Raw genomic sequence first — 13,982 nt, 5'->3', positions numbered from 1 at the left:
TTCCCAATCAGCACAGGGTCAAGGTTATACATACAAAGTTAGAAATAATTATACAACCACTTAGATTATTAATTCAGTGGTGTTGAAAGCTCCAAAATGTCTTTAACTTAGAAAGGCCATGGCCTCTTCACTTCTTGTTATAGATCATGACTGGCTACAGCTGGTAGCTTTGTTTTTGCTTAAGTAAAAAGGGGTTGTTTCTCAGCAGTCCTTGGATTGACCAACACACAGTACATTCAAAGCTTAATGGTCAGACAGCACAAAGATTTGTTTGGCCACAATAATCAGAGAAGTAGGTCTGGAGGAGTTAAGGTGAGGCATTCCACACCAATAACACTGTACCAACTGTTAAGCAAGGCGTTAGTATCATCAGACTCTGGGGCTGTTTTGCTACCAGTGGAACTGGTACACTACACTAAGTGGATGGAAAAATGAAGAAGAAGAACGACCACCTTGGAATTCTTCAGCGTAACCTCAAACCATCAGCTAGGACTTGAAACTTGGACCCAACTGGTGTTCCAAAAGGACAATGACTCCAAACCCACATCAAATGTGGTTGTGGAATGGACAAAGCATTAAGCTTTTGGACCTTCCATTCCAAAGTCCTGGCCTCCATCCTATCAAACAAAATTGGACTGTGCCAGGAAACCAGCAAATGTAATTGGACTCTACAATTCTGCCAAGAAGAATGGTCAAATATCCAACCAGAATTCTGCCAGAGGTTCGCTGATGGCTGGCGTCTGGTCTATGTGCTGTTACTAAGGGATATTTAACCAAATGTATGGAGTGTTATATGTGTATTTTGATCATCTCTTGACTTCAGTAAACCTCCAAAAACATTTCTATTACAGAAATTCTATTATATGGTTGTGTACTCTTTCTGGTCCCGTAAAAAAAAAAACAGCAGAAATCACTAAAAGCCCAATACTGTTAACGTCTGACCACAAGAGTTTATGTCAAAGTTGACTAACACAGCTTATAGGATACTAGTGGAGGGGAAGCAAGTAAAGAGACATATACAGAGAAAGTGAGAAGGGAGCAGGGTGTGTTGGCTTGAGAGCCAAAAACAACTCTGTCTAGAGGGTAGGCCACAGCTAGCCACCAGGAAACCAACCAGCAACCACACATAGTCAATGTGATGCAAACATATCTCCCATGTGTGAGAGTGTCTGTGTGTGTGTGGCATGCGCAAAAGCTCATAAAAATACCCTTGTGGATTAAAAAAAAAAAAAAAAGAGAAATAGACTGTTTAATATAACATACGTCTGCAGAGTAAAAAGTTTGTTAAATATCATAAACCTTTGAAGACCAAGGCAGGGCACACATGATGGACTGTTCTGAAATACCATAAGTAGGTCACTGAATATCCTGCTACTCACTCAATAATATATTTATAAACAAACCATCAGACAAACACAGATTTTGTTTTGATTAATCCTGGCATTTGGAGATGCTTAGAATTACCCACAGCCCAGGGACAGGTCCTTTTGATAAATCACAAATTGAGTTCCTTAAAGTTTACTGATGAGCAGTACACAGTTTACATTGCAAACATATTATTTATATTATCATCTTACCGCTGCAAGACGTTTCTACTGTAATGGCAGTTCTACACATGCAGCCACGCAGGACACTAGCCTTAAAATGCCTGCCTTATGGAGTATGGCAACATCTCTGTATTATAAATATTGTTGGAAATATAAAGTCGGATAGTTGTTCCTACCCAGTGCCTTCCATGACACCCATTAACGTTACTTCTGAAAAAATGAATCTAGTCTATGTTCTTGTGGATTTATATTTATGCATTATAACAATGGATGACATATGCCAAAAGAAAAAGGGGCCAGGAGAGAGAATTTAGGTCAACACAGAGACAGGGCCCTTTTTAAAACGTCACTGACATACGACTTCAAAATACCACAAAATGTGGGCAAGCACACTCGCCACCCCTACCCTTCAATTAGAAGTCCACTGCAATGCAGTCATGCTTCTCTAAATAAAGTGGACAAATAAAAAAATAAACACTTCATTATACATTGTCACAGTTGTACAAGCCAGCCCCTAACAGATGAGCCTCTGTTCCAGTTGAATTTTCACTCAGCTGCTGTTTGAACCTGCTGACCTGTAAAAGCTGGGCTTCTTCTACTTAACGCACATCATGAAAAGTAGTTTTTCTGAGTGCTACTTGTTCAGGTACAATAATGCTCAGCATGCGAATAAAAAAAAAAAAAAAAAAAAAGTTTAATTGGAACCTTAGGTCATACCGCCTGGTTGCATCTCAACTTTTAGGCTTATGACCATATTGGCACTGACCGACTTTTCAGATACCACACTTTCCTTACCATAGACTTAACGACAGGCATTAAAGTTTGACATGATTATGGCAAAATGGAAATCTGAATTCTAAAAACCAAAAGATACTTCTAAGCGTAAATGCTACTAAATACAAAAGACACTTTGCCCGAGCGATTCTGCCGTTTGCACACCCAGGGAAAGTTTGTTCCACCACAGTTTGTTCCACGGTCAAGCCAAGCCATTTTTGAGGCTTGAAAGTCTCTTGGTATTGATCTGCTTTTGACCCTTAGCATCAAGTACAGGGGCTGGTTCATTCTTGGCTTTGTAGGCTTTGTTTTTTTAAATCTAAATCTAAAAATCTGCTAGCAGCTACAGGAAACCAGTGCAAAGAGAATGCAGCAGAGGAGATACATGACTGAATTTAGACAATAATTTTGAAATACTGTCCTCATTTTGAAATAACGTAATTTTTAAATATCGCAGTATACAGTATACAGAGTGCCCAACCGTACTCTGTATATAATAATAAGCACCTGAATGGAACTGTTACTACATAAAAACATGAATACATGAATGGATGGATGCTAATCTAATGCTACTCTATAGATGACAAAAAACAAAATCAAGTGTATTCAAATAATAATACCTCCATACTACCTCAACACTCCCTTGCACTGAAATTGCACTAGATAAAAGTAACTACTTAACTACTTAACATGTAAATGTAACAATACCAGCTACTTAAAATGGACTTTGCAAAAGCTGAGAGTTGGTTGGTTAGTGTGGGGTGTTGTAGTTTGGGGAGTTTGGCAATCTCATCATCCATAATACACTTACATTTGTATTTCAACTTGTTAATAACATCATAATGAAGAGGATCCAGTGGCATTCCAAGGTTACGTTTACATAGGAAGCAAGGTACAAAGTTTTTTTTTTTTAATCCTATTCATCCAAGAAATTCAACCCACTGTTTCAGAGTTTGCTCTTTTACATATTTTGAGCATATTAAAGAACATATCTAGATCAGAAGAAAAGTAAGACTATTCTGTTCTTCTTCCCTTCTTTCTTTCTTTGTGTGTGGCAGTTTATCTGCAGGCTGTTTGAGAGAGAGGTCAAGTGCTACATGTTTAAACTGGAGTGGGGGTGATTACGGTGCTCAAGCAAAGTGGAGCCCTTTTAAGAAATCAGGTGTTTTTATGACTTGATCTAACACTCTAATGACTCCCACTGCAATTGTGTGTTTTACAGGGAGATGAGGAGCCAGAGCTTAGTGCATACTCTCTCCTGCCAACAGAATCATCACCTGTTTGCCATTATCCTCAGGTTTTGGCAGTACAGAAACACAGTGTGTGCCCGATTCAATCAGGCAGCCCTGTAGCGCAGCAATTTCCTATTGTACTAATTTTTAACAGAAAACATTTCAATACAAATCAAAATCAACATGGTAAATCCTGCAAAGTGAGAGATTCATCTGTTTGAAATGTTCAAATACACTCTCACAAATGTGCATGTGTGCAGTATGTGCACACACACATACACACACAAACACCGTATCTGTGCTCTTTGTTTGTTTGGCAGGAAGACTTAAAAAAGATGCTTGATTGGAAGCTTGACTCTGTCTGGAGTGCTGGAATGAAACAACCAGTAGAAATGTTTCCTTCTGTCCACAATGACAGGAGATGTGCCAGTGATGTAATCAGACCTGTGGGTCTGCCGGGAACGTAAACGAAGGAAATTATTGGAGGCCCGTGGGGGAGGGGAGGTGATAGAATGAGGAAGACTGAAGATAGAAGACTCGAGATAGCAAGACAGATGACAGCGAGAAGCTGTGAGACATTGAGAGTGTGTGAGAGAAGGGGAGATTAGAGAAAAAAAGAGAGAGAGAGAAGGAGGAAGAGAGAGACAGGCTGCTGTGTAAAAAGGGCACAGAAAGGACAAAAAGGCAAAATAGGGACAGAGAGATAGAAAGGAAGGGTTGAAGAGTAAAGCAGAGAAGCAGAAATAAAGTTAAAGTACTGTGATGTAGTTATATAGTTTAACTCGCTAAAAGTACTAAAAACAGTAGTAGCCCCCGGGAGTTGTGTACTCATATAGTGTATGTCATAAAGGAGTGTTACAGTTTTTAAAGTTTCATGGTCTCATTGTAGTAATCTATTGTTTAAAACATATAAGAAGCCACTATTATAAAATCACCACTCCTACTTTTAATTTAACACATTCCCTTGATATTATCCATAAACACTGGTTTTGAACAATTTCTTTGAACAGAAATCTTTCCTTATTTTTGTGAAGTAAGAAGGATGAACAGATCGCATCCCATACCACATTTAGATAATATGTAATGCAACAACATTTGACAGCATAAAATCCTGTTACCCGCTGCTCACAAAAGCATGTAAACGCTTTGTTCAGTCAGAAAATAATACTACCTCCATGCAATTTTACCTGAACACTGAAGTGGAATTGGATAAAAGTAACTGCTTAACTTTAACACATAAGGCTGCAAAGGCTGTTTTACATTTTACAGAGTTTGTTGGTTAGTGTGAGGTAGTTTGGTGAGTTTGGCAATTATTTAACTCATTGTAATGAAGAGGATCCATGGCCATTGCTATATTTCCTGTGTGTTTAGTATACATGCATGGTATTACTAACTAGAAATATAGCATGTGTTTTTTTTTATTTATATTGTGTATAAATAATAGTGGTAATTTATCTATGTTTTGCATCTGAGTGTCTTGCTATCCCTTTTCTGCTGTGACACTGAGAATGTCCCCACTGTGGGACTAATAAAGGATTATTTTATCTTATCTTATCTTATGAAGAAATTAATAATAACATAAATGAACTGATAACCACTTTTTCAAGAACTGTACATAGAAATTGATGATATACAATATAATGAAAACCTTAAGGTTTAATGTTAAAGTATCAGTATTTATTTGTAACACCAAAAACACAGCATGTTGTACATTTAAATAGTAAATATCTAACTGTGTATATAATGTTTTAATATTAAATAAAAAAACAGTTGCACTCAGAATGCTGCTACTCTTAAATGCAATGTTTCTAAAGCTTCTCATATCATTTCCACACATGTTCTTTGCAAAGAAAATAGCAAAAAAACAAATGCAATTGCAATATTATGAATATGGTCAATTTTATTGTCATGTTTGATATCTAAAAATAAAAGATTCAAAAATATAAATATTTACAATATATAGTCCAGCCCTAAAAGTGGCTTTTTTTGAAAACTCAGAACAGCAGGGTTATTTTAGGTGACAGTGCTGGTTTTATTACTCACATATAGTCAAATGAAATCAAGAAGTTTTTGTGTTGGATAAGTAACAAAAAAAGAATCAGATGTATGACAGCCACATATTACAGTTCTCTAAAACCATAAACTTCCAAAACTAAGCAAACTTCCATATCTTGGCTGATCAACTACATTTGGGGTGAGTTAAAAGAAATAAACTAACTAACTATTTGAGTTGAATAAAAATATGTTATCCTATATTAGCACTGTAACCATGAACAGTTACTGGCCCAGCTCTACATTCCATACAGTTGCTACTCCGGGGACCTTTGGTCAGTTAATTGGAGTATATCACACAACAAGAACTGACAAGTACTGGAAACATGCACAAATACACGAATACGTGCACACAAAGACATCTCTATAGACTGTAGAACTCCAGTTGCTTTGTTACCAAGATAAATTACTGCAGTCGAGTGTGGTCGACTAAGTGTGTAATCAAAAAGGCACGTAACATAGTGATGCACACTTCCTGCTCCCAGACAGGAAGCTGACAAATCAGGGTGCCGCCCCAGCTGTAAATCAGACACAATTAGAGCTTCGTATAAAACAGGCTCATTACATGTCTGTTAAAAGCCTGAGTCACTACAGTAATGCAGGATCAAAGAGACACCTGGTCTTGGGTACACGCACACAGACACACACGCACTAAGCAGAATGCTTTGAATACTGTGACAGCAATGCAGCAAATCACGTTCTTATCTCACCGGTCCCTGACGTATGTTTTAAGAGCCTGTGTGTGTCCGTACCAGTAGTGCACATAAGAGGAGTTCACTGAGAGCACTTTGTCCATCTGAAATGACGGAATTCGTCATGTCAAAAGCACTCCGCTCTTCATTGTGTCCATGGCCAGGCCACTGGATTACTTATGGCTGTGGTAAGCAGTGGATAACAGTGGCCACTGGCAGGTGAAGTAAAAACAAAGATTATCTACAGTGGTCATCTGTCAAGAGCTGGGATATATTAGGTAGCAAGTTAACAGTCAGTTCTTGAAGTTGATGTGTTGAAAGTAGTACAAAATTATCAAGACTAAGGATGTGAGTGATTTTGAGAAGGGTCAAATTATGGGTTAGAGCTTTTTCAAAAGAGCAGGTCTTGCAAGGTGTTCATGGTATGCAGTGGATACCTACTAAAAGTGGTTAAAGAAAGGAACCACCTGTGAACAAGCAACAGAGTCATGGGCACTCAAGGCTCAATGATGTGATCTATGGAGGCCCCACCTCACAACTTAAGGACTTGAAGGACCTGCTGCTAACGCCTTAGTGCCAGATAACACAAGACGCTTTCAGAGGTCTTGTGGAGTCCATGCCTCAAATGCTAAGGTCTGTTGTGGAGGCACAAAGGGGACCAACTCAATATTAGGCAGACAGAATTAAATGTTAAAGCTAATCAAAGTCTTAGGAAAAGCCATGAACATAGTTTAAAGCTAAGTGCAACATTATGTAGCCATCTTTTACTTTAAATTTAAAATAACATCATAACATCAAAATAAAATCATTTTGCTGCAACACTAATTTGTAATTGGGAGAACGATGTGCCCTTCATTGCCACTCAGTTCTTGGGACACTGTCTACTGCACTAGGTAACTTTGGTGAAGCAGGCACAAGACTGCTTGCGAGAGCCGTGTAACATTGCGTAACCCAAGTCATGTTTGGGTAAAATTCTGTGATATTACTAGATCATATGATCCTTAAGGTCACAAGATGCTGTGTTCCTTACTAAACCGCTAGATGTCAATACAATACAAACCGCTGCTAAACCATTAAACCAGTGTTTGTTGTTTTGTTTGTTTGTTTTTTTACTGTAACTGTCACTAGATAACCCTTTCAAGAGTACATCACTTAGCCCAGTACAGTGAGTATAAGAACACAGTAGAGCTAGAGCTAGTAAACACTGCTGATGACACAGAGCTCCACAATGCAATTCTGAATTCACAGAATTCTCAGCGAGCGCTTGAAGCTACAATTTTCAACCATTTTAAAATATGATTAATTCTCAAGAGCAAAGAACACTTCATCTTGAGAGACAATGCATGGGACATTACAAAAGCTTGACATGATGATGCATTACCAAGTTTGCCTGGAAAGGTTGTTAATCCAGCCTTGTCTTCGATCACCACCAGTGAACAGCTGACTGCGCTGAAAGACGCTCAGCAATCTGTATTTGCTCCAAAAACACTGATCGGTCCATAAAATTGAGAATTAATGTAAAAAACAAATAAATAAAGAAATAAATCAAATCCGCCATGTAGGTTAAAATATTATTTAATTAACACAAATGCATTTAGTCAAAAGCAAATTTCAGGCAGCAAAAGGTCAAGTCTAAACACTACAGTTATGTATCCATTTCACATCAAATCACTCTGAATAGCATTGCTTACATCTCAACTGATTCCCAATGAATTATGAAGAAGATTTATATGATACATTTATATGTACAATACTATTACAATATGTTGTCTAAACCAGGAAAAAAACTGTTTTCCATATTTTTTAAATAGACAGAAACTGTACGTTTTTTGCAGAATCAAATACTCTCTCTCCAGACCAGTTAAATTTCTAAATTACCTCCATTATATCCTTTGGCCTCTCTAACTGACTAGCTACAGCAGAACATTACCTTAGAGAAACATTTATTATCTACAGGACTGATGCCAGTGCAGCCGTATGACATCATAGTGCAACACTTCTACTTGTATAGGAATTCTACCTATTTATCAGACTTCCTTTTAATTTGTTTGTTGGGTGTTTTGTGAGTTTATAATGATAATTGAATGTGTTTAATTCCATATTTCATTTGTTCTGGAGGATAGGGAGTGTTTGTGATTTTGGAATTTTGGGCATTTTATTGGCGTATACACTATATGGTAAAATCCCTATAATGAAACAACATAATGTTAGTATTTACTGTTATTGGAGTACACCTCCCACCCCTACTATACCTTTCTTTAACCATTCCAAAAATATGTATATGTGAGTACACCTCCCACCCCTACTATACCTTACTTTAACCATTCGGAAATTATGTAGATAAGCACTGTTACCAACACCCATGGCTGTGCAAGGCAGAGTTACTCTTATGGTAACTATTGTTGCATTTTAAAAATGGAGTTGGTGTGTGCACTGTAATACTTGGCTTAGTGAAAACATACAATGCCTGTCAAAATGGCTTGCACCATAGACCACGCATTCTATTGTAATGGAAAACTGTCCAACAGCCTAGAAATAATCTATATGTTCAGGGATCTGCTAAACCCAGGGTCTGCACAGCAGAATCGGAACCTGCGTCATATCAAACGAACATCTTCTCTGACAGATTTGGGCCTCTTAGATCATTCACTTTTCAAATATGTTTTCCTTTCACATTTCTTACCGTTGCTGTAAGAGTGCACCATAAGGACTGTTTCCTATTACTCCACAACGATACTGACAGTGTTTTAATCTGTGCTATGTTTGTCTGTGTGTGTGTGTGTGATATGGAAGAGGACTTGGTTAAACAATAGCTACACCCACTCCCTCTCATTACCCATCTGTTTGCATTTGGACAGTTTTGACTTTCACAGTGTATTTTAATTTTCTTCATTACTGGTTACTTCTTTAAGCATTTAATCTGAGAAGAGACATAATGTATGACATGTACTTAATGTATATGAGTAAAATAAAAGTTCTATGTCACAGACTCGGGTGTAATGGTATACAAACGTCAGGCAGACTGGACCTAACAGTTCGCTACGAGTACATAGCAATGGGAAAAAACAACAAGAACCCCTAAATGCATAGGGCTAACATAGGCTTCTTTACATGTACTGTGAACAGACTGTACTGCATCAGACTGTACTGTTACAGTTTGTTTCACTGAGTGTCATATAGTTCCCCTTAAGGTAGCTGCTAAAGCCTGTGGTAAACCTTTGCATGTTCGATGTGTTTCGATGGGCACACATGCCCTACAACTGTCCTCGTCCTCATACAATCCACCATATTATATTAATTAACATAAAATGGAAAAAGGCAAAATTGTCAGTTTCAACAGGATGAGAGCGAACACATGTAAGTCAAGCACCAGTAAAAGAGAGAGAGTGAAGGATGGAGGAGCGGAAGGAGATAAAACAAACTACCTTGGCATAGGGATACTCTTACATCCACTACAATTCTCACAATACCAAGTAAATCCAAACTATACTGCTAATGGGTTACAGTTTAAGACTTCCAGGTGGAAGTCATGCCTGAAATTCGGTTCCGCTTTCATCAATCTTCATAGCTTACAGTGAACTGTATATTCGCCGTACGACCGCTTGAACTAAACAGTGACAGCTGTACCTCGGTGGTTCGATGCAAATACATATACCCTTAGACCCCTAATCACGGATTAACACATTTCCAGCGATACTTAAAAATGTGTTTCAAAACAGGGGAACACCTTCTGTTTCCTTTTAAGTCAGAAAAAACTTTAGTAACATTTAGACTCATTTAGTCAAGCCTTGCTGACATTTTGCTCCAACAAGTATGATTCAGAAGAACTATAATACTGTTGGGCCAGAGAGAATTATTGGACGGGGAAATAAACAACCCCATGTAGTTTCATCATGTGATTAGGTGAATGCCTGTTGGAGTTAAATACATTCAGCAGGTTGCTGGGTTTATCAACTATTTCAGATATAGATCAGTCCATCTCATACCTCTGTTTTGCTCTTTCATCTCTCCTCAGCGAGCAGGCCTACTTACAGCAGTGTAGAGAAAAACCTGTCCTCCAGAGGCCTCCCTCAAAGAGCTTCAAAACTGCTGTAAGTTATGGCCAAAGGACCTGTGGACACTGAATGTTTGGAAAACCAATCGAATCCTTTGGATAAAACATTTGCCTGCTGACAGATGGAGTGAATCCCCTGTGAAATATTGGTGTGTACAAGTGACTTCTCATGCATGAGAGTTATTCTGAGTTTTTGCGAGCTTAAATGAGGGTTTTGCACCATGATCATTCACTATAAGAAGAATGGACTGGGGAAATGCGAAGATAAGATTTGCTAGTCAGTATGGCCACAGTGTTGAAAAAGCTGGATGTAAAAAACTGTGCAAGTTGGCTTGTGTTGTTTCTGACCAAAAGTTCCAGAGCTGGAAGTAAGGAAATACAATGTAGCAAAACAGACAGAAATGCAGAAGTGCAAAATGTATGCATAAACACCGACACCCGTTTTATGGGGGCTATGCCCTCAAATTTCGTACTGTGTCCAGTCAAAATATCCACATTTCTCTTTAAAAAGTCCCATACCTCGCATAAAACCAAGCTGAACTAAGAACATTAGATATATGATAGCGTAGCCAAACAGTGCACCCATCCAATTCATACTTCATAAATAATCTACAGTCAATGGAGCTTATTAGCACCCTGCTATGAGTTGAGGTGGGGCTTTGAGGGCTACTCGTATAATTAAATGACTGTACAGAGAGCACACATGAAAAAGCTTTAAAGGTCACCATAATGGACCTTGTTTGGAGGGACTGCTGAGCTGGGACCTGCTGCTTTAAAGGCAGCCAACTTGGACATAGCTGGACATTCAGTCCTGAGATCAGCACTTAAATGGCAGCGCATTTTAAAGAAACAGTGCAGTATTAATTAAAGGCTGACTGCGACTAGGCGGAGCGAAAGACAACAGAGAAAAACGAATGTGCGTGTGGTCCTAAGGGAGCAGTTGGATGGTTCCCTGCAGGTGGTTCTAACCTTATAAAAGTCATTAGAGTCAGGAGATAGACCCTAGGTTGAAAACACAGACACACACATACACACAGTCTGCTGCTGGATGACACAAGAGGCTAATGTCTTTGCTTATTAAATCTTATTAGGCTTTGCTCTTTTCCTGGACCTTTTAATCAAAAATCGCAATTAAATTATAGAGACGTAGGTTAAGCCATTTAAGAGAAACCGGACATCCCTCGGCCACATTATTGCCTCACTGGCTGACGTCTGGCCTTGTGTGCATATATCTGTATCAAAGCATATCCTCAATGCCATGCAACATAATCCAAGCAGACAACACAACTGAAAACATGTGTATCACATTCCCAACAACTACGCAAATTGGAACAGACAAGTCCTACATTTTTCAACCCAAAAGACTGGAGCAGGGTAAACCCTCAACCAAACACAGTCCAATTTACAGTTACTGTAGAGACTACCATTAGTCTCGTCCCTATCTAGCACTGCCCTGAGCAGAAGACCAGAAGGGTAAATGAGGCTAAAAATGGCCTAGGCCAAAACCCAGGACAGTTAATGAGCAGACAAAACCCAAAACAAACAAACAGAACCGAATGCATGGCACCTGTGTCAGCCTTGGAACAAAGGAATTGTGGTCCAAAATCAATCTTGGCTTAGAAGGGTCCAGACAAAATAAAATCCCACAACAGACAAGAACAGGGCAGCAGAAAAAGTCCGGGGCCAGCCAAGTCCAACACAAAAAGATCAACTCGCAACTGGCAATTATGGTACAAAAAGGTTTGTGTAATCAGAGAATATATCTTTGTCGGACGCCTTTTATAGTCTTCTTTGGTTCACTGATGTGTTTTGCTGATAAAAAAAATGTCTCAGTTTTTTGGGCTTGTCTGTGCAACATGGCAAGGTCACATAATGAAAGTGCTAATACTGTTGTTGGTGCATTGTCATTGTAGATTGTAGACACTATTATCTTTACCATGTTGTCACCACCACCACCACCATTATAACCAGCATCACCAGCAATGTAATCACCATCAGCAAAATCATCACCATTACCATCGCTCAAAATCCCCATCCAATCACCACGAACCCCATTTTCACCAATCATTCCTGTCACCAAAATCAGTCAGGAAAGCGTACTGGTGCTCATGGTTGTATGGCTGCTTTGGCACTGACCTTCTTCTGCAGGACGTTGATCTTACGCTCTTTGACATCCAACATGTCCTTGAGGTCCCGTATTTCTCCACTCAGCGTTCCTTTCTCATCCGTTACATCCTGCAGCTGCTTGGTCTTCTTATTCAGGAAGGACTCCTTCTCCTCCAGACGCAGCCTCAGGGCATCAACCTTAGGGAGACAACCAGCAATGCTCAGCCATTTACAGAAATGGTAACATTCATGGTGACAATAAAGTGAAATGTAAAATGAAGTAAAATGTGTTTTAAAAACGATTTTTTTCAATTTATAGATTATAAATCCAGTGGAAAAAATGAAAATGTACAAAACACAAAATAATAACAAAATTTACTTTATTAACCAATATATTTTTTGTTTTGAACTGTTTCAATTGTGCATTAATTTAAATACTGCAACTGTACTCGAGCAGAATATGGCTTTCTTGAGACTGATTTCAAAATGTATTAATGGCTTTGAACATGAGGCGAGGCAAGAACAGGCAGGTTTAATTTGTATAGTACATTTCATACACAACGGCAAGACAAGAATAATAAAAGGGTAAAAATAAAAACATTTTAAAAATGTTATGTAGCCGTTTAGAATAAAAACTTACAGGCTCCAGCAGAATAAGGCACTGAAATTAATTATCTTGTAGATTTTACTAATTCAAAGGATTTTCAGGAAAAATTATTTACTTTTAATCATATTAAATGTGTCACAAACTATTTTTTGTTTCTGTCCTATGGCCAATTCCCACCCATTCATTAGGTGTCCTCATGAGCTCACATGATGGTTCCAAGTTGGGAGACTGAAGGATTGCATGCATGTTCCCTGAGTCCAATCAAGAGGCCACCTCTTTTCAACTGTCGTAAACGCAACCTCATTGGACAGCTTGACACGCCTGGAGGCTTGTTAATGCTTGTTAAGTCAGGTAACAGATGCCACCATGACTCTAAGTGATGTGAAGGGGAGAGGAAGAGCCATTGTACCCTCTCAATGAGACCAAAGCCAACTGTGCTCATTTGGACTCCCAGCCATGGATGGCTGGAGCTGGGAATCAAACTCGCAATCTCCTGATGACAGAGACAATGCCTGGCCATTTTTACATGACTTGCTGAACAGAAACGATAGAACACAAAAATCAGAAGTGTGATGACTATCTCACAGCAAAGGATTCAGAAGTAAAAGCTGCAGACATTAAACGCACAGTTATGGATCATATACATACATACAATCACGACTCATGTTCTGTCATTCACAACCACAGAAAAAAACTAAAACAGGAACACAGTCACGTCTATAATTCTCACTAACACACATACCTGCACTCACACACACACACACACACACACACACACACACACACTTGGCGTCAATGTATGTTCTTACATGAGTTACTGAGGCCTGATTGAGTTTCCAGGTTTCTGTCTAACATGCAGTGCAGAGTACATCAGACGAACTGCTGAGGTGTTGGTGAGCTCGTTATCAGGAGTCGTTA

At 38.8% G+C, this 13,982-nt stretch overlaps 1 protein-coding gene across 14 annotated transcripts in view; it reads right to left on the bottom strand.

The window, feature by feature from the left end:
• LOC140557578 (ERC protein 2) overlaps window positions 1-13,982 on the bottom strand; it is a 247,306-nt gene that overhangs the window by 167,972 nt on the left and 65,352 nt on the right. For all 14 annotated transcript variants that reach the window (XM_072682120.1, XM_072682123.1, XM_072682127.1 and 11 more), the window contains one exon: window positions 12,488-12,655. In XM_072682120.1, coding sequence (XP_072538221.1) covers window positions 12,488-12,655 — 168 coding nt within the window. The remainder of the gene's footprint in view (window positions 1-12,487; window positions 12,656-13,982) is intronic.

The sequence above is a fragment of the Salminus brasiliensis genome, chromosome 6, assembly GCF_030463535.1.
Source record: "Salminus brasiliensis chromosome 6, fSalBra1.hap2, whole genome shotgun sequence".
Lineage (NCBI taxonomy): Eukaryota > Metazoa > Chordata > Actinopteri > Characiformes > Bryconidae > Salminus > Salminus brasiliensis.
The sequence above is the reverse complement of the archived record's forward strand: the minus strand, read 5'-3'. Positions and strand labels throughout refer to the sequence as shown.